General features: G+C 37.7%; 3 protein-coding genes across 3 annotated transcripts; all 3 read right to left on the reverse strand.

Annotated features, from left to right (window-relative positions):
- Positions 1-530: 530 nt before the first annotated feature.
- Positions 531-15988, reverse strand: scp2a (sterol carrier protein 2a). Its single transcript, XM_065268860.1, has 16 exons — positions 15832-15988; positions 14987-15041; positions 14790-14861; positions 14569-14700; positions 14422-14486; positions 14222-14348; positions 14029-14092; positions 13749-13835; positions 13195-13345; positions 7647-7794; positions 7434-7541; positions 5830-5983; positions 4681-4777; positions 4000-4129; positions 3475-3554; positions 531-1284 (listed from the first exon to the last, which is right to left on the reverse strand). The coding sequence occupies exons 1-16, from the start codon at positions 15886-15888 to the stop codon at positions 1189-1191; spliced, it is 1623 nt and encodes a 540-aa protein (XP_065124932.1). The 5' UTR covers positions 15889-15988; the 3' UTR covers positions 531-1188.
- A 332-nt stretch (positions 15989-16320) lies between these two features.
- Positions 16321-18271, reverse strand: czib (CXXC motif containing zinc binding protein). The gene is made up of 8 exons (XM_065268878.2): positions 18222-18271; positions 18060-18143; positions 17607-17663; positions 17385-17466; positions 17166-17197; positions 16953-17030; positions 16656-16721; positions 16321-16584 (listed from the first exon to the last, which is right to left on the reverse strand). The coding sequence occupies exons 1-8, from the start codon at positions 18225-18227 to the stop codon at positions 16507-16509; spliced, it is 483 nt and encodes a 160-aa protein (XP_065124950.1). The 5' UTR covers positions 18228-18271; the 3' UTR covers positions 16321-16506.
- Positions 17606-22189, reverse strand: uck2b (uridine-cytidine kinase 2b). The gene is made up of 9 exons (XM_065268871.2): positions 22059-22189; positions 20677-20836; positions 20463-20559; positions 20156-20298; positions 19974-20071; positions 19796-19844; positions 18222-19628; positions 18060-18143; positions 17606-17663 (listed from the first exon to the last, which is right to left on the reverse strand). The coding sequence occupies exons 1-7, from the start codon at positions 22161-22163 to the stop codon at positions 19495-19497; spliced, it is 786 nt and encodes a 261-aa protein (XP_065124943.1). The 5' UTR covers positions 22164-22189; the 3' UTR covers positions 17606-17663; positions 18060-18143; positions 18222-19494.
- Positions 22190-22233: the final 44 nt, after the last annotated feature.

Here is a 22233-nt window from a genome sequence, read left to right on the forward strand (position 1 = left end):
GCCTAGCCACATTCATTCCTTAGGATCCAAACAGGGATGAATTTAGAAGCCAGCAAGCACTTTCATGTTTTCCCTATTTAAGAACTGTTACATTGTTACACAAGTAAGTATGGTGGCACAAAATAAAACTGCGTTACTGATGGTACAGTGTGCCGAGGTCAAAGTGCTGCAAACTAAGTGCTCTTCCGCCATACAATATAGTTCTCATCTTTTATCCGCTTTTTTTTATTTTGTGATACCATACTTACTTGTGTAACTACTCATGTAACAGTGTTTATAGAGGGAAAACATGGAAGTGTTTGGTGGCTTCTAAATTCATCCCTGTTTAGATCCTATAAGGAATGAATGGGGCTAGGCTAAATGCTAACACATTCACAACGCGGTGTACAAAGATAAAGTGCACGCATTGAAAAAAAGATAGGGATGTATTAATTCATCTAAGTTGAGGTAAGAACATAGTAAAATACTGAAAAACGGGGGTTTAAGTATACATACATATCGTAAAACCATTTCAAAAACATAAAAGCTAATATTTTTAATAAGATGTATTTATTAGAAATCATTGTGGAAATTCTTTTAAAAAACTTGATTAATAAACAATTATACAGTTTGTTAAAAGTGACAATATTCCCAACCCCCAAAGTTACGAAAGTAAAGATCACTAAACAAACTCAGCTAGCTTATTTACTATGTGTGTATTTATTTAAAGCAGGATTTTAAACATGTGCTTAAATTCACCATCACATATCAAGCACTGTTTGAATCTCTGCTTGGATCATTATTTTAAAAAAGGTCATATTAGTTTTTAAATGGTATAAATTTGAATGATAAATGCAACACTGGTTAGTTAGTGGCACATTATAAAGCTCCACGATTTATTTGTACAGTAACCAATTAGTTACTGTGATTTACTTGTACTTTATTGTTAATACTTTATGTGGTTTAGGTTTTGAGGCTGCCTCAACACAGATTAATTGATTCACATCAATATAGTTATTTCAGCAAATTTATAAGTATCTATCCAAATGAACTCTTACATTATTAGTTAAGAGTACATTTGATATGGTTTGCTTGGACTTCCTTGAGTTATATTGTTAACATCACTGATGTAGCCTTTATCAAGTCCATTCAATCAAGTGGGTTATGCGAATGCTTTGTGCAATGACCCAGTAAACATTTGCAGTGTTGTCACAGTTTGGCTTTGCCTGGTGTCAGCTGTAAGTTCTGAAGTTTCATGGCCATTCCCATATTCCCAGTTATTTTCAGTTTTCCTTGGAAAAATGCCTTTAAACAACAAAATATTAATAAATTAGTAGAGAAACTGTACATATAAAAGACAAATGGTGTGGTGGTGATATAACTAAAAATGTAAATAAGTACATATGCCATAAGATGATTAAGCCGTTTGACCTTCAAACGATTAAACTAAAACCGCTTCCTGTTATAAGGGATTTCGTTTATAATTAAAGAGCTCTGATGCAAAAGCTAAACGCCACTACGTTCAAAAATGAGATCATGATATTAACCAAATGATCTTGGCATGTATACGCTCATCAAATCCTATATTATACTATATACTATATTATAAAATGTACAGTCACCGGTGTGGATTTATCTGCATTTACAACAGCTTTGAATTCAGCTCATCCAATAAGAATAAGTCTGAAGAACATTTGCCACAAAAGTATTTGGAAGAAAGACCAAATGTGGCCAAATTCTGCCTTCGACATGAACTGTGTTTACCGGTCATTCACAGATAAACTCTTAAGATAATGTATGATGTAGCCAAAGCTGGGACATGGAAATGTTAAAGTGACTGCATGTTAATCTTTTTCCACAGAGATCAGTCAGCTGGATTGACTGGAACATCACAGCCCACGGGTCAAAGCTCATCTCTGACACTCGACTTATCTGAAATGCTGCAGCAATGGCAGGCAGTCACCAACATTACGGATTAAAATCCGACTATGCATTCAAAAAAATCTGTAACCAGACAGGTTAAAAATCTCTAACCTTAAGTATGAGCAATACTAATAGAGTTGTTTGTCTTAGCAAACTAAACTAAAGCTAATCAGACCTTAGCACATTTTTTAACATTTAAAGGAAAACACATTTTTTTAATATTTTACTATGTTCTTACCTCAACTTAGACAAATATACCTCTTTTTTTTAATTAGTACACTTCATCTTTGTACAGCGCGCTGTGAATGTGTTAGCGTTTAGACTAGCCCCATTCATTCCTTAGGATCCAAACAGGGATGAATTAAGAAGCCACCAAACACTTCCATGTTTTCCCTATTTAAAGACTGTTACATGAATAGTTACATGAGTAAGTATGGTGGCACAAAATAAAACGTGGCAATTTTTTAAGTGGATAAAAAATGGGAACTATATCGTATGGCGGAAGAGCACTTAGTTTGCAGCATTTCGACCTCGGGTGAAGTAATATTGACAGAACATAGACTGTAAAAAAAGATGGACGACGCGACGTCGCCTCCCACCATTGTAATGAATTGTTGAAAAGCCAAAAATGTCCGACCACGGTCGCCGCCATGTTACGTAAAAACGTCAGTTTGGAGCCAAGGCATGCGCAGAAGGAATCGTCCGTGGAGCCAGAGGCGGAGCCGCGGTATCAAACTTCCGCCCAAACGCCCGCGCGACCAATTCAACCAGGCCAATCGTAACGTCACGCCCCGTTTCTATTGCATCAAATTACATGCTAAAATGAAACTTACCACAATAATGAAGACTTGAACATATACCAGCGTGATAACAACTACTTGAAAGGACCAAAACCATCTTTCAGAAACTTTTATTGGAAGTGTAAATAATTTTTTTATTTAGAGCAGAGTCCCATTCGTTTGAATGAAGAGGGCGGGGTTTATGACTTGTACTGCAGCCAGCCACCAGGGGGCGATCAAAGAGCCAGAGGCTTCACTTTTCAAGGCTCATGAGGCACACCCGTGACAGAAGTTTGAACGAGAGGGGGAGTAGTCAAGAGTGATGATGTTTTCTGTGCGCCGAGGTCGAAGTGTTGCAAACTAAGTGATCTTCCACCAACAATATAGTTCTCATTTTTTATCCACTTAAAAAAAACTGCTTCAATTTATTTTGTGTCACCATACTTAATCATGTAACAGTCTTTAAATAGGGAAAACATGGAAGTGTTTGGTGGCTTCTAAATTCATCCCTGTTTGGATCCTAAGGAATGAATGGGGCTAGGCTAAATGCTAACACATTCACAACGCGATGTACAAAGATTAATGCAGACATTGAAAAAACATAGGTACAGTATGTATTAATTCGTCTAAGTTGAGGTAAGAACATAGTAAAATATTGAAAAATGGTGGTGTTTTCCTTTAACATAGGATTAGGGAATTAGCACAAATCTCTAACCAGAATGTAATCATTATCAATAAAGCATATAAACACTGTGACTTGCCAGTACTGCAATAAATAATCCTGTAAACCTACTGTTTGTGGATTCATCCGCCCTGTCATCATTGCCAAAAGATCTGAGTCACCCATAGCAATGGTGCAATCTGCGTTTTTACCTGTGAGGGAGGGAAGCAAACATTAATTCATTGGTACTGTAAATACAAGCTTGATGTGTTTAAATAAACAAAACAAAAATATTTCTTCTGGCCTTTTTTATGACCGGTGAATATTTCATGCATTTCTAAAGATAAAGTCACCAAGAATAAAGTTTTTAGGTAACTGTAATACGTTTACAGCACAGACTTGCTGTTCAGTATAAGTGAGTCAAGATTCACTCCAAATGATTCAGTCACTAGACTCAAACTGATAACATGAGAGAACAAGACTGGAAATATTTAACAGGGGCTGGGGGTATATTTTTGTTTGTTCCGTTCAAAGATATATTATTAAAATTTGGTTAAATAATAAAGTGAAAATGACAGTGGTCACTGCACTATTTTTAAGTTTATCATACGTTTACCAGCACCAAATAGCCTTCACAGTGAAAAGCCTCACACACACCTGCATCATTGGTCACCGAGCCTTTGCCATTTTTCACATCCACTACCCACAATGCCTCTTTTCCACCTGGACCATCCTTTACTTTGAAGGCAAAAACACCTCCAATTTTTTTTACTAAGTCCTCGCCTTCCTGTGAAAAATAAAACATGAGGGAAATTAGATTTTTTTCATTCAGTATACTAAAAAAACATCAAACTTTAATAGAAAGAGAAATCATGGCAAAGATTTGGCAGTTAACAGATGATTCACATGCAGGGCAAAATGTGCAAGTGTCCAAAAATAGATTTAATTAACTAAATAACTGCTACTGAAATGTATAATTTAAAATTTTGTGTAAGCTAATGCATTAACTAATTGTTAACAAATACAACCTTATTGTAAAGTGTTACCTATTATTCGTTATCAAATAACCTTAAGTTGCATTCATTATTTCTACGATTTGGAACCACGCTGACTTAATTTGCAATTCATTTCAGGTCATTTAACCATATTCAGGAATACTATTATTAACCAGTCAGGTCATTGTTCTGTCCCATCTTTCTGCCTGTGCCATTTTATGTTTAATAGGTGTGAAAAAGCTACAGAAAGATTAACAAATGCCAAACCAAAGTCAATTTGAAAAGAAAGAGAGGCTTTTTATGTTATAATTGGTGACAGACAGCCTCATTCCTTAAGAAATACCTCTTTTAGTTTCTTCTCAATCTCATTGAAGACGGTGTGAGCTTTGAAGTCTGCGAGTTCGCTGGACGCACTGGTGGGGACGGCAGCAATGCGAGAACTGAGAAAGTTCAGAGTAGAAAGTTGAAAAAGTTGTACAAAGTTCTGCTTTTAAAGGGACAATTCACTTTTTTTGAAAAGCAAACATTTGATTCTTACCGTTTTGGAATCCATTCAGCTGATCTGCGGGCCTGGCACTAGCACTTTTAGCATAGCTTAGCACAATCCATTGAATTTGATTAGACCATTAGCATCGTGCTAAAAATATTTTTCCTATTTAAAACTTGTGTGATATTACGCACTGCCCAAAAATAGTCCCTTGCAATTGAAAGTAACCCAGGGGACTATTTTCGGGCAGTGCGTAATATCACTACGCCTGCTGCAGCCATGTTACATAAGCAAAGTCACTGATTATTACGCCAGTTTGAGAGGATAGTTCCTAGCATATGGGCCTAGAAAATCACAACTTTTAATTTTCTGTCGGTCTTAGTACACAATGTAACTACAGAAGACTCAAATTTTCAGTAGGAAAAATATTGAAAATCTTTGGTTATTTTTGCGCGATGCTAATGGTCAATGGATTGTGCTAAAATATGCTAAAAGGGCTAGCGCCAGACCCGGAGATTGGCTGAATGGATTCCAAAACGGTAGGAATCAAATTTTTAACTCTAGGGGAGCTGGAAAATGAGCATATTTTAAAAAAAGTGGAATGTCCCTTTAATGTCTTATTTTAATTTTCACCGCTAAAAGTACTCAAATGAACATCTAGCTGATCTATTTCTTTGTGACTCACCTGGGCATAATGCATATAGGCTAATGTGTGTAAAAGGTCATACTGTATAGCCGTAACAGCCTTGGCTTTTGTACCCAATTATCGTACGCTTAAATAAACATAAACCTAAGCTTGACCGTTTAATCTCTAAAGCTAAATATTTGAAATTATAAATATCTGCAGAAATCTAAAAGTCATTCATGTATTCAAACAAGGACCTAAAAGAAATCTAGATTGAAATAGGTAGGAGGTCAACTGAATATATCTGAACCTTGTATCATAATACCCACAACATGCATGTCAAACTGACAGTTCTCAACATGTTTTAGTTTTACACATACCTTGTTTCCTGAGGGAACCCCATCCTGTATAGTGTGACCACCACTGCTCCACCGAGTCCAATGTTGTGTTGAAGGGCGACCTTTGCCCCGGGGACCTGACGAAGCTCCGCCTCCCCTCTCAGCTGCCAGCACAGCTCTGCACACTGAGCCAGACCTGAGCCATAAAAACAGGTCACAGTTCATTCACCACAGTTTCATTTACCATTTATCTGGACATGTGTTACAGTCCCTTGCGATCAATTTTACACTAAATTGTAAAATTTTGCCACCAAAATATGAACATTCTCTCATGCCATCCCAGATAGATATGACCTCCTTCATTCAGTTTAACACAAACTTTAACAAAATTTTATATTAAAATGCAATCATGTTATCTTATATGGTACCCAACATGATGATGCACTAAAAACAATATTTTGAGTTTATTTAGTGATTGATACATTATGTATCCATAGCAACAGAGATCATAGAGATTATTAGTTAGTGTTCAACTAAAGGAAGTCATATGGGAAGGGATGAAGGTGAGTAAATAGAAAAATTTTCATATTTTGGTGATCTCTTCCTTTAGTGCACTGAACATTGAATCAACACTGCAGTGATGAACGGTGACTTGACACCACACCTTAATCCATCAGCATGAGTCTGTGTTAACGCTTAGGCTGAGCATTTTATCCTGTTGGGTTAAACTGCTTGCTGATTACCTCAACAAGATAAGGTACTTAGAATAAGACCTTTTCGGGCAAACAACACCAGCCTGTGACTTTTAACCCCTTGTAGAAGAGCTTAGGGTCCTGAGGATCATTAAACCATCATTAAATGTTTCTGTGCTGTGTGCACAGAAATAATAAAACAGATTTGACAGATACCGTTTGATTCATGTTCCCCAAAAACAACATCAAAAATATCACAGAAACGAAGCATAAGTAGATCTGCATCTGTTCAGTAAAGAGGATGACAGGAAGTGACAAACAGTATAGATGGACCGAAGAATTTAGAGGCACAAATTAAAAAGTACATTGGTTTACCCTGGACCTTTTACAGTACAAAAACAAGTTTAACGCAGTGGTCATATACTTTAGTTGTGAAAATGACTCCCCCTGCTGGCAGTGAGTACTGCATGCAGACATTATCAGTTGTGTTTCCTGTACCAAACCCATGACCTAGGCTTTGCTAGTGCCTACCAGCGGACCTACAGGAACACTGTTCTAACTGACAGCACCCTACAGAGCTTAAAGGGATAGTTCCCCCAAAAATAAAAATTCTGTCATCATTTTCTCACTCTCATGTTGTTACAAACCTGTATAAATTTCTTTGCTCTGATGAACACAAAGGAAGATATTTTAATATTTGTAACCAAACCGTTTTGGACCCCATTCACTTTCATAGTAGGAAAATATTATACTATGGAAGTAAATGGGGTCCACGAATGGTTTTGTTACAAACATTTCTTAAAATATCATATATTTTAAATATATCATATATATAAAAGAAATTTATACAGGTTTGTAACATCATGAGAGTGAGTGAATAATGACAGAATTTTCATTTTTGGGTGAACTATCCCTTTAACCTACACACTGAACCTGAAACATTGCAAATTGTACCTGTGGCTCCAAGTGGGTGTCCTTTCGAAATGAGTCCTCCACTGGGGTTTATCACCCATTTACCACCATATGTATTATCACCCCGATCAATCAGCTCACCAGCTTTACCTGCAGTTATAAAAAATAAGTATGTACTTTACAAAATTACCCTGGGATTGGTCCAACAAAGATATTATTGATGTATATAGGACAGGTGGAGAGGTAAAGCCTCACCCTCGGGACACAGTCCTAGAGCTTCATAGGTGATGAGCTCATTGGCAGAGAAGCAGTCATGCAGCTCTATGACATCAACATCAGACGGCTTCAGCCCAGCTGTGTCAAAGCACTTCTTAGCAGCATGATGGGTCATGTCATAACCAACCTATGGTGGATGAAGTTCAAAACACATCTTGACACAAAAATGACGCAAGCTTGGTAGAAATGTTAACTCTGTGGTTGGCTGGGGCACCTTTATAGATTTACATTATTTTTATACATTTAACATTACATGTTTTCATTAATGCAAAGGACAAGAGAAGTCAAATGCATATAAAAGGTAAAAGAGTGGTCAAAGTGTGGAGAAGAGAGAGGAAATAGATGAAGAGTTAAGATTCAAAACCCTCATGGGTCTGACATGTTTTCTTGTAAATGTGTCATTTTTATCATGACTCTTAAGAGGGGCGCACACCGGACGCACAGCTCAGCGCTGCAAAGCGACGTTCTAATAAGAAAAATGCAAACACATTGTTTTCTATGAGTATATGGGTGATTCTCACGAAAACTTGGTTGTAAAAATGTCAAGCATGAAAATGTAAAAATTGCTTAAATGTACTTTTTTTCCACCAGACATTAGAAACAAAGTCTGAAGTATATGGGAACATTAATTTAAAAACTTTTACTTATCATTTAACACTTTTTGTAACATAATTTCAAAAATAAGTCCTAAAAAAATCTCATTACCGCAACAGTCAGAAAACATCAACACTGTTAGAAAAGCTAATATATTTTCACATTTTAAAAAATTGATTATTAATAGTCATGCACAGTAAATTGAAATTCTGAAATAATATTTATTTTAAATTTAACGTTTTTTTTATTTTGTTTTATTTAGCTCATATACCGCAACACCTTCCACAATTTACAACTATTTTTTTTTTATATTTCGAAGAAACCTGACACATTTTCAAAATGACATGACAAACCTGAAAGAACATAATTTAGAGATTCTGCACATGCATTTAAAATCAAAGTATTATGCTTCTATTAATAAAATTAACATTTAATAAGCATCTGTTGCGGTAATGATACATAGGTTTCGGAAATGAGGTTAATTATTTCGGTAATGAGAATACGTATACTAGCCTGAGATTTTGTTAAAAACAAATTTTAAAGTAGAAAGTCTGATGATATTACAGCATCATGCGTTCAAGTTCAAAACTGTTTTATTATGTAGTCTTTGAAAAAAATATTAAAGAAAAAACATTAGAACAGGAAGGCTTATATTAATATTCCTTTATGTCATATTTAAGTCCCCATTTATGCATTTAACATACTGAAATAAGATGGTCTTGATGACATATGCTGCCTACAAATGCGAGCTCTGAAGGCTGCAGCCATCGGATTGAGAAATGGCCAGCTAATGTCAGCTGGATATCACAAAACATTTGTGTAAATTAGATGAAAAATATTTCCTTGCTGGATATGATGACCTTTTACCATTCTGTATCTGTTTCGATTAGAGAGAGAGAGAGAGAGAGAGAGAGAGAGAGAGGCTGTATCCGAAACTTTAGACAGCTGACTTGTTCCCTAGCTGCCTTATGAGACAATGACTTTGGCTGCATAATGGCAGCTCCGAGAAATGCTTTAGGACAGACTTCATAGGCAGCAAAATTGAATTCAGGTTGAAATGTAAGCAGCCCTCTCTGTGTTCCGGGATGTCGCAAATCTGCTTGTGGTGCGGAGGTCTGATCGACCCACCCAATTCACACGAGCTCTGCCGGCAAAGAGCCGCTGGTGGTCGTCCTCCCCTCGCTCAACCGGTTCAGTTTGTCGCCGAGAGCCTGTGTCCTGAACCAGGAGCCGCCAGGTCTGTTTCCTTTGGGTTTCCGGCGGAGGAAGATGAGATGTCTCTGACAGCGTTGGATGGAGACTGGGACCAGGCTCCACATGGTGCATCAGACACACAGCCATCCTTCTACAAGGAACTGGTGCGCATTCTCTTCAAAGCCGTGCAGGACTTGGAGATTGAGTGGAGCACCCCACAAGAACCCCAGAGAAGCAAGCTTGACTTTTGTTTTCTTCACTCAGGCCACCCCGCTGATGCTTGGAGGAAAGTCACCAAAGTGTGGGCTACCCCTCCCCCCATTTTTTTTCTTAGGTAGGCTACCTGTGTATTCCCCCCATCAAGGACGCTGTGGCTGCTCACCTCTGCCCCTTGTCCACTTCCTTGGATGGTGTGGCACAGCTTTGAGGGTAGTGAAGCCTCATGACAGCACACCAGTCCGAAAAAGCATACCCGCGCCGAGAGAGGCTCTGTCTGCATTGCACACTATGGCGGTCCTACAGATCTTTTAGGCGCAGGTGCTTAAGGCTCTAGATGAGGGCAGCACGGATCTAAATACCTTCAGGGATCTGAGAATGGCTACGGATTTCACGCTAAGGGCCAAGAAGACCACTCATGGTGGTCATGCACAGTCACGCCTGTTTCTCCATCCGGCCTGTTTGGTGACACGGTGGGCACAATCACGGAGCATTTCTCGGAAGCGGTGAAGAGCTCTAAGGCTATGAACCACTTCCTACCTCACCACCCTGTGTCTCATGGACCAGAACCGGTGGTGCATCACAAGAGTCCATGGCACAAATCCTCCAGTATATGATGCAAGAAACTGGGTCCTGGGGGACTGCCGTCCGGAACGAAGCCGCTCAAAAACAGAGCATTTTTCTCCTCAGTTGGTTTTGTGTTGCTCGCCCCAGGGCCCGTCCTCACATAAGCGTCTACAACACGCCCCGCCACTCTCGAACACGACCCACATGCTGCGAAGACAGCAGAGGCGGAAAGGGTTAACGCACAGTCCTAATGAATTGCGCAGCAACCCGCTTTCTGTCACAGCGCCGGGCGCTTTTAGGCCATCCTCTCTGGTGTCTGTGACTCCCGCACTGGGCAGAAAGGAGGTGCCGCCTTTAGTCTCCCTTTGTCCCTCGCCCCCAGGCAGCAATCTGATGCTGCAGACAGCGCGCGTTGTGCAGTCACAGGTAGCTGAGATGCTGGCACGCATGGGATCCAACTTTGTGGATCTTGTGATCCAACTGATGTTGCAGCGCCTAGATGCATGGCGTGCCATCGCTAGGTTGTTTTTGATACCTGAAAGTGGAAAGAAAGCATAACATTAAATTAGCATGTCTCACAACATGGGAGAAAAAAATGTATGTACACATCATCATATAGTATAGACTTGTTGCGTTGTGTTGTGTGTGTGTCATGTACATTTCCTAACACTGTAGTGTGTTTTTTGCTAATTACACCTGCTAGTAATATCTCCAAACCTAACCTCTTTCTTTCCTTCCTTCTGTGCTCCTCGAGCCATTCTGGGTTGCTGTTAAATTTCTCCCTTAACTTTGTCAACCTGGCCTTTGCTAAAGCTTTTTTCTCACTTGCTGACTGTCTACAATGAAGCATCATAAAGCAAAATATCAACAGTTATAACATTTTAAATTTATCTTAAATTCATAAGAGATATTTAAATGTAATAAACAATATGCTTAAATTCTCATTTCCGAAACAGAAGTTCTCTTTACCGCAACTGCTATTAAATGGTTGCGGTATATGAGAATGGTGTTGCGGAGAATGAGGTACCCCAGTATGTTTTGCTAAAAATAGAGAAGCCACGTAGGCTTTGCTCATTTTTTATTCAGTGCATATAATTAGACTTTAATAAAGAACATTTTCATAAAAAATTGTAAATCAAACAATTTTCGAACTGTAGAAAACTACCTGTTTCGGTAATGATAATCAAAATGTCGTGTAAGCATTCTGACAAGAGAATATTTCAAATTTAACTGGAAAGATATAAAGAGATGAGCTTACCTGGTAGCCATCTTGAAGTAACTGGTCCATCTGCTTGGTCACTCAAAATCAAACTTTATTAAAATTCTGTATGTGTGCTTAAACTGTTCTCAAAAAGTGTTGCGGAGGATGAGAACACCAGGCATGGACATATCAATTTCCTAATTTTTCTTCATTATTATTATACATGAATATTCAGTAAATTATTTTTCTGTCATCTAAAGTAGTCTAGCAAAACATCCATTTATTTTTTTTCTAAATATTTTTGTTTTAATATGTTTAAATTACAGCATAACGCATGTTCAAACACAGCCGGACGCATTGCGGTAATGAGAATTTCAGCAGAAAATGAGATAAAATTGACAAATTATAAATTCTTATGTTGAAATCACACATTGTGCAAGGTAGAACACAGTATTGTGTTAATTCTGAGGCTTTTTAATATTACTATATTACACATTTTATATCTAAAATCATTAGTGCCGTGGTGTTTCAATGGTTTCGTGAGAATCACCCGCATGCACACCGGCGCCGACAGGTGTTGCCTGTCTGCAGCGCCCAGCTTTGATTCAGGAAGTTGCTCAAATCCCTGTCGTGCCACAGAGCGCCACTCACATAAGTTTATCATTAAATAACATCATATTTGTCCCAAATCATTAACGATTAACATTGGCTTCTAACATATATTTTGCATTTTCAAGTAGACGCTATCGGACTAAGCTCGTGCTATTTAATGTGCACTTCCCGTGTACGATACCTCAGACTTGTCCTATACGTGACTCGACAGGCCGCTGCGCGGCGCTGCGCATCCGGTGTGATTTAAAGGTGCAGTGCGTAATTTTTAGAAGGATCTCTTGACAGAAATGCAAAATAACATCCAAAACTATATTATCAGGGGTGTATAAAGACCTTTTAATAATAAACCATTATGTTTTTATTACCTTAGAATGAGACGCTTTTATTCACATACTGAGTGTCCCCTTACGTAGAAGATGACATTTTAACTAAGTTGTCTCCCCGACGATGACATGTTTTTCCGGTGGCGGCAACCGTAGCTTCTCTATGCATTTCAAATTGCAATTCGCAACCTCACCCCTAGATTCTGCTAAAATTTACAAACTGCACCTATAAAGCCAGTTTCATCTGGTTGCAGCTTTTTTATTTCCCTAAATGATAAATATAATAATACGTATAAAGACCGTTTCACTGACAGGGTTTAGCATAATTCAGGACTAGGGCTTAGTTATATTAGGACATTTAAGTAGTGTTTAATATGCCAAAACAATACTGGTATGCACTGAGACAAAACAATGGCATTGATATATGTCAAGGTATGTTAGTGCAAGACGTTTTTTTAAATTAAGGCACCTCAAACATGCATTTTAGTTGGGACTAGGATAAACCCTGTCCGGGAAACCGCCCCATTATGTTTTTTTTTTTTCAATTTGGTAGTTCACACATAGGTGTACATAGTGAGCATGTGTGTGAAAATTCATTTTCTTTTAAACATTGTATGTTAATGGAATGCCTTATGTTGATCTGCATGTTTGTAATCTATAAACGGGTTTTCTTTTTCACAGACACCTTTGTGTGGCTCATTTAAGCAAAAAATGCACAATTCCATGTAGTCCAGCTAAAACAGTACATTGTGCTACACAATAAAACTGACTTGAATAATTGTACTCAGACTTATTTGCAATATATGACAGCGTATATTACCATTTTCACACAGCTGTTTTCTTCAAAAGTGGTGCTGAGATCCGTGACCATCTCCTGAGCTATGATCTCCACTGCCTTGTCCTCCAGTGCATTCTTCCTCACGAACTCTTCACTGGCCAAAACTGCAGCTCCTGCCCCGTCTGATGTTGGGCTACAGAAAAATAAGAAATAAAGTGCTTGTGTTAGGATAGTATGATGTGGCCACCATTCATGACTCATCAAGACTGTTAAACTTTTTTGTCACATCTGATTTGAGAAATTTACTGTAAGTTTTATTTATTCTCCAAAGCTTATCTTACTGGTGTTTGGCACCTGGTAAATGTTATTTTGAATAATTTTTTCACCTTATCTTTAGAAATATATTTTATTTATTAGCTGGAATAACGTATTCACTTTGCAGCGGTGAAGTGTCTTGGTGCAACAGTCTTCCTGATCATAAGAAGTTGCATTTGTTACAGGATGTTTTGAAATTATGTAGACATTTCGGCAAATATACAAACTCTGGCTATGTTTACATTAATCAGATGTCCCTGCTCATAATATGATGCACTTACCAACACTGTAAGAGTGTTAGGTACTCAAACACCTTCCTGGAGTTCATGACCTGGTCCAGGGAATATTCATCCCGAAACTGTGAGTATCTGAGCGGTAATGTGGAAGAAGAACAATCAACAACAAACATCACTACAGCATTTGTTGCATTTATGCATTTGACAGACACTTTAAAGTTTATGCAAGCAATCTGATTTATCAGAATGTCTTTAAGTGTAGTTTATGTAAGTGTAATTCATTGAATTGTGTACAGACTTTGCACAAATTGTTGGTCAAACTTACGGATTATTGACGGAATGTTTGTGGTTCTTCCAAGCAATTTTAGCAAAATGTTCTGGTTTTGTGCCTAAAGAGGACAGACAGCTTTCATGAGAGACATTTTCATGCATTGCAAAGTTTGTCCAACACTGACTTTCGAGAGATGGGACAAATGATGTGCCACAACTTTACCTACAGTGGTTTTGAAACCACTTACCATACTTCTCCATGTGTTCTCTTCCAGCATTGCCGAACATCTGAGGTGCCGCTGGAGCTGCCGCCAGTCCATAACGGTTAATCATCACCTCCATGTGTTTGTCCATAGGGTTGGTTCTGTCCATGTACTGCAAACCCATGAGCTTACATGAGAAATGCGCTGATGTGGTTTTTTATGGATGCCATACAGAACAGCATTACCTTTGACGACAATGAACCTCTTTCCATCTTCTCAAAGCCCAGGGCAAGAACACAATCAGCAAGGCCTAAGAAAAAAACAACAAAGGACTTTTGGCAAAAGTTTTGGCAATCTTGTGAAACTATTTATTTGCATAGTGAAAATCTCACCTCCCTGAATGAGCTGACGGGCCATGAACAGAGCTGTGGAGCCGGTTGAACAGTTATTGTTCACATTGACAATTGGGATTCCTGACAGACCAAGACTGTGATAAATCGCTCTTTGACCACATGTCGAATCACCTGGGGGGATACAAAACAACAATTAAATCCATTTGTGATACCAGAGAAAGTAAGATATGTTTATATATAAAGTAATGCCTAGTGCATACCATATACATAGCCTACACATGCCTGCTGGATGGCTGAGTATTTTATTCCTGCATCAGCCAAAGCTCTTTGTCCTGTGCATTAAAAGACGTTGTTATTATTAGAGAACAGAATATTAATACCTGGCATTCAACATAACGTGGTAAAATCTAACTTAAGAGAGTTTAAATAATAATTGAACAAAATTTATCAAATGCACCTGCTTCTTTGACCATGTCTGGATAATCAATGTCTCTCACACCTGGTTTTTCAAACTGTAAATATGAAAAAAATATTAGTGAGTTATGAGAAGAATATATTGTACACAATGCATATATTCTTAATATAAGATAATACCTGTTTTGGAAAATGTTTGGCTACTTCTCGTGATTATTGTAAGCATCAAGTAAACATGTTTGTGTTTCTGTGTCTCTTTTTTATATTGCAAAAAAGCAATAAACAGTGTCATTTACACTGACCACACGTCTTCCACGTCACTAGAGGGCGCAATACTAGTTTCATAACTTCGTGAACTGCGGCCACCATGTAGCCTCGTACAGATTGTGCAACTTAAATTTGTTATCATTGTGGACAGTAACCTATGACACAATTCAGTATCATATTAACAGACCTCATAAAACTAACTTACACCATTACTTTTGTCTAGCGGTCTGAAGGACTTTAGCACTGCCCCGCAGTTACTTCACAGCACAGATCAGAACAGAACATCTCTCTGACAAATGTTCAACTCTTTGACAAACTCCTCCGTGACATTGAGCCAAATGCACAAAAAATACAATATTAAATAAATTATTAAGTTTAATTAAGATGTCACATGCGTCTTTAAACTATCTAACGTTACAGATGCTAACGCCAATTCAACAAAAAGCAGAACATTAAAGTCACAGACTTGGTCTTTTTACAAGCGTTTGATCAATACTTTCTGATTTACACTAAATGTAAACACACCAAGAGCAGTAATCAGTATGATATTATGTTTAGCAGTTTATATTAGCGGGCTAACTAACTATAGATATATAGAATATAAAAGGCATTTAGATTTACCTTGGTCATTCCTACCCCAACGACAAAAACTCTGCTTTTTGCTAGAGCCATCCTCATGTCTTTGTGACAAAATGAAATGAACTTTACTCTTGCACAAAAGTAACTACAGCTACTTATAACACACTCACATACACAAAACACTGTGTGTGCAGTACAGTCAAGGTCACATAGATGGCGCTGTAGTATCAGACAATGGCCAATAGAATTAAAAGGCGTATTCGACTTCACACGGCACCACGCAGACCGATCAAAGTACCGCGAGAGCGATTCGAGAACTATACTTTCGAGTCACTCTCGCGGTACTTTGATGTCATACGCCGACCGTTCTGGGCAACTCCGTGTGTTTTCATTATGTCGATTTGGATATTTGGATAATTTAACAAAATGTTTACAATTTTTTTTTACACAAATCTAGAAGTACTTTTTGTACAAGTAACAACTATTTAAAAAACCTCAATGTTTTGATTCACTAAAAAGCACACAAGATGAAATAATTTCACACTTTATTTTTGTTGCAAAGACAGCATAACCAAATGCACTGTTTATCTCATTTATCTTTCCCAACTACCAACAGCCAATCACCATTTACTGGAATGAGTATGGCAAATCCCATCTGAAAATAGTGTATAAATTTGTCTATTTTTCTTCAATATCACACACATTTTACGACATTTTTCAGCACTTGACGAATTGGTGTGTGACCTCGTAGATTCCCACAGACTCTTTGGCTTTCTCATCATAGTCTGTCCAGTCCTGAAACAAAAAAATATTATCTATTAAATGAACCTACTGAGGTAATGTCTTCACAATAATTTCCTACTTACTTTCTCTTGAAGGTTGATCTCAGGAAACTGGGTGGAGGTTTCTGCTCCTGCGGCAGCAAAACCAGCCTACAGGATGATGGTTTGAATATTTAGATATTATTAAGGTTTTGGTAAAACTTTTAACAATGATTAGGTTGGCAATTTTGCTTATTTATGAGGTTAACAACCCAAACCAGAGCTGCTGTATATAAGTGTACATAAACACTTTAGCTAACATGCTTATATTTTTACATTTGCCAAAAGTCACCTGCAAATTAGGTAGTATTTAACATTTTGCTACTGGATAAAACTTCTCACCTGTGGTTGAAAATCAACTGGTTCCAGCCCTCGGCACTCAAACTGCACAATTGTCTTAAACCTTTCATTGTCTTCTGCCTTTAGAAGAATAAACAAATGTACTGATGATCATTAGGAGAAATCTGTATAAATATATACACAATCCAATCCTTCACTTGGTAGGCTGACACTTTTATAAAAACATTTAAAATGCTTGCAGTTTGCTGTACTTACATTGTAAGGTTTAATTGTGTCCTTCAAGATATCTAGAAGCATGAGACATTTGGTTTATGCAGATGTATTGTCTCTGCAATGATCTCACTATAAAGTAGCATACTTATGAAGTACACAACTTAAAAAAGGTTCACTAGACTTATCTGCAGATTTGGTATATTTGTAATCTTTTTGTCAGCACATTTAAAAGATAATGCATTAAAATCATATGTTAGTTACCTATTGAGTTTTCTCGAGAACACAGTTTACACTTCTGCACCATGCTAGCACTGCCTCGTCCTCCTTTTAATGGCATGCTGTCCTGGGGGAGGTTAGGGCCAGTGGTCACTATATAGATGTTTTATTTATATTTATGCACATACAGTGTATATACTTTGTATGGCAATTAACTAATCACATTTTTCACTCTATACTGCATATTTCTTACATATTGCAACCTACCAGCAAGGTGATGTACTGCCATTTATCTGAAACCTCACCACAATTTCCACACTTCATCTGCAATGACAAGGGTCATCAATAAAACCATATTAATTACAGTAAATGCAATAGTTTGTCAATACGGTTTAGTCACAGAAATGTGATTTGGATAAAAGCATGTAATACAGTGCTACTGTTATATAACTTGGATCGGATGCGTACTTTAGTTCATGCCACTAGGTCTATTACTGCAAATGTAATGATTGTATCATCGTAAATGTCTGAAAACCAAACATGCCACGTACTAAAAAGTAAACATGAAAGAAACAAAGTTCTTCAGTGTAAGTGGGCTAAGTAAAAACAGGCAAGTAAACATAATTTTAAATGTGTTGTCGTTATTTCATACAAAACCCACACCACTGACAGCAGATACTTTTTTTGATGACAGCCACACTTGGAGCGACCTGAACATACCTTCAAATACCAGCGAAAATCATCCCCCTCCGGCCTCACATTAGTAACATTTTCCAAAGTGGCTTTGAACTGCAACCCAAACTTCTGCAGAGTAAAGTAGAAGGTTAGCTGATCCCATATTTATTGCTTTTAAAAAAACTAAACAGAATCAGATGCATTTACCCCCATGTTGGACCACCACGCCTCCGCTGTGTACGTATTCTTGTGATGATTACGTATAACGAGCGCGACAGCACTCACTGCTCCACCTAGCGAACATGTCGAGTATTGCATGCGTGAAACGAGATGTGAGGGTGAAGGAAACAAATACAAGTGTTTATTTTTAATCATTTTATTTTATTCCCACCATAACAAATTACCTGCCAACATAACCAACTGCATTACCAAAAAGAGGTCATCTGGTAAAATTTCAAGGTACAAAAACTGCTCACATGAGTGCGAGGGGGATTTAAACCACTTAATAAAATATGCTTCAAGTAATTCCCAGTGTAAAAGCATGGTTTACGTGCTATATGCCATACAGTACATTTAAATGCGTTGTATATATTAGTGTTGAAGATCACTGTATTTTTTAGAGGTATTTTACGTTACACGTGACATTTTAATATTGGGAAAAATAACCCATAATGGAAAATTAGATGTGGTCTATCGTATGGTAACTGGACATTTAATACTACTGGTATAACTTTGGCAAAAGTTTACCCTAAATGGCAAACTAACATATTGTATTTAAAACATTAGACAATTTCTTCTAACACGAAGTAGGAGTTTTCTATAACCCATGTAACACTTTTAAATCACTTACAGGTACAGACAAATATGCCAAATTGTGTCATATCATGTACAAAACAAAACAGTATGATTATTAAAAATATAACCATGTAACAAAGTTGAGATTTAACTAGAAATTAGCGCAAAAAAATCATGACCATTAGAATGTAATATACATGCTAGTCTACCATACTGTCATCTTTACACAATCACATACTGTACAGTCTCTCAACCCACACACACACATAAAGGGCCTCATATATGAGGTACTAGGGTTTTTTTCTTTGCAGATGGAAAACCTACCCAACCTGAGCTCTGACTTCAAGTATTTGTGCCAATGGTACTGTGATAAAAGGGGTCTCTACTTTTAGTCGGACCAAAAACAAAATTCCATATTCTTTTATTTTCTAAGTAGCTGAGAAAGCAGATAGACACACTGACAGGAAATACTGAGTGTGGAATTAAACCTTCCAAAAACACAGCACCTTCATAACACTCTGAAAAAATAAAATTAAAAAGTCATCCAAATGCAAAATTCAAATGCTAACAATAACAAAGGCATTTCAGCTCCTGCATCCCTTCGTTTTTCACTGGACAAAAGGGATGCCCACAGCTATTAGTCAGTCCTGCCTTCTCCTCAATAGAGGGAAGGGCCACAGTGAGGTCAGTGAGGTCTACTGGACTCCGATGTCCTTCTTTGTCTGGGAGTTCCATGGCCGTTTACTGAACCATTCTGTCGTTTAGTGAATCCTCCATTCAGGATATCCTGAATATGCTGCACGATCAGGTTAATAGCCACTGGAGAGAAGGGGTGAGGGGGAAAGAGTACATTTAAAATGGCACATAATCTCTTTTTACGTATTTAATTAATAAATAATCACTCTGTAATCGCAACTACAAATTTTCCATTTAGTCAATTGAATTTTTAACAACATACTTAACTCTTCCTTAGCACAATTACTTACCAAGGTTGTCTGCTCCACGAGGAATGATGACATCGGCATACTTTTTGGTCTGCAAATATAAGCGATAAATGTTATAAACCTAGAATTAATATGCCTTTTTTGTCACGAAGGTATAGATATGAAATCGATGAGAAAATCAAATCATCTGACACATTTCAAGTCATATAAAGACACTCACTGGAAGACAGAACTCCTCAAAAGCTGGCTTTACAAAAGTAATGTACTGGGTCAAAACCTGTTCCAACTCTCTGCCTCTCTCACTGATGTCCCGCAACACTGACATTAAGAAAATACACAATTAGTCTAAAAAAAAATATAATATTTGTGAGACTACCTATCCTATAACTACTATCAATATACCTCTTCGTGAGAGTCTCGTGTCAGGGTCGGTGTCCACAAACAGCTTCATTTGAAACAGGTCTCGAATCTCTTGCGAGTAAAACATGAGAATCCCCTCAAACAGAACCACATCCGCTGGGTATACGGTCAAAAACTCATCCTTCCTGTAAAAGGTTTGGAGACCATATGACTCATCAGATATTTAATACCTAAATCGGTGATTCACCCATTATTTACATGCTTCATCAGAGCACCCAAAATAGCCTCCAGTTTGTTCATTTGATATTCGGCTTTGAAATCAACACTTTAAAATCACAGAAATGCTCACCTGGAATGGGTAACAAAGTCATACACAGGGATGTGCAACGTCTTTCCTTGAAGAATATCACGCAGGGTATTCATGATAAGTTCACTGTCAAAAGCATCTGTATATGACACAAACAATGAATCCTAAATTGAGAATCACAGTGTGCACTGGATTTATATGAATGTTAAAGAAACGATTCATTAATGATCTGATGAATTTAAGTGCACTGTCATACCTGGGTGATCAAAGTTGAACTGGCCCTTGACTGCTTTGGCCTTCTGTTCAGGTGTAAGCTCCTTGTAAAAGCTGTCCTGACTCAGGATAACCACCTGGCGTTGATGATGGTCAATTTTATTCTGGCCCAACATCTCCATGATCTTCTCACAAACTGAAGACTGAAAAAGTGAGACTTTTAAAATCAAGTAAAATGCTCCTAATTAATTTAATTTCTTGCACATAACACAGTACCATATTATTTAGGCTTATGTTAAAACAACATACAATTCTTTCATTGAATTAAACATTGAACTTGGTTCTCTGTGTATGCTTATTGCGACTTTGCTGGCCTTATTTGGGAAACAAATGATTATAAAAAATGAGATATCACTTATTTTTACACAATTAAAAGCCATTTAGATATAGGAGACATTTCCATGAGAGACTTTGACACATGTGCTCAACACCATGTGGGGTGGGTGCCCCATTTAAGGGCATTTAGCAGGGTACATGCCCTTCATAGACCACTGGACCACCCGGTTTGCTGTATTAAGTCTGGATGAGCGACAGACAGTGTCATTTTTCTGCAATAATCTGCTTAAATTTGCCACATGAGAGTCTTTTAACACAGTTCAGATTCAGATAATGTGCTTTTTACCTGAAGAACAGAATCTTCCATATAAAAGACTGGCACAATTTAATACAAGGGTTTTCTAAAAGGCTATGGCTATGTAAACAGTCACCGCTTCAATGACGTCATGGTCCCGCAACTTTTCTTTCGCTTTTAGAGACACGTGCGTTTAACAGTGACAACAAGCCAAACATTTAAAAAAAGAAACACGATTAGAAAAAACCGCTTAACTGGCAACGTAAACATACGACTCGGATACTCGTGGTCGTTCAGACAAACCACAACTGCAGGAAACAATTCTTCAACCTGCTACGCCACGTGGAGCTAAAACATGACGTTATCGAGAAAAATTAACAGTCAACGTTAAATCTTGTGAAAATTTGTTCAGATTTACAATCGGATTGTGACAGTAGACTAAAGTTTGCTAAATGTGTGTTGCTAAGTTCAAGTTATCTTCGAAAATTCCGATAGTGTTTATAGATATGAATAACAAAAGACTTACTCTAGGCACTAAACATAAAAAATATAAAGATTTCCTACGAGATATTAATGTTATATCCCGTATTATACAAGATTTGGGCCAGTAACTGAATTTTTAAATAAAAGTAGACGTCGTATTTTTAAAGAGTTTCTTTTATATTTCAGTACGATTTGACCAAAGCCACGCGGTCAGGGTAGATACCGACACCGGTGAGTTTACATAATTAAAAACCTTAACCCGTATGAGTATAACTGATAGTAGATACAGTTACTTATAAATAAACTCAAACCTTTCCACTGGCGGTGCCCCCGGACACACCGATGAGGAAAGGCTGTCGTATGGTATGGCCGTTCTCTTCTCTGCCATTAAGATGTGTTTCACTGTCGCCAGCCATGCTTGCAGTGGAAGTAAACGCGTATGTGCCGCTATTCTATTATTACACACGCATCGCCCCTCCTCCACTT

This window comes from Paramisgurnus dabryanus, chromosome 6, assembly GCF_030506205.2.
Source record: "Paramisgurnus dabryanus chromosome 6, PD_genome_1.1, whole genome shotgun sequence".
NCBI lineage: Eukaryota > Metazoa > Chordata > Actinopteri > Cypriniformes > Cobitidae > Paramisgurnus > Paramisgurnus dabryanus.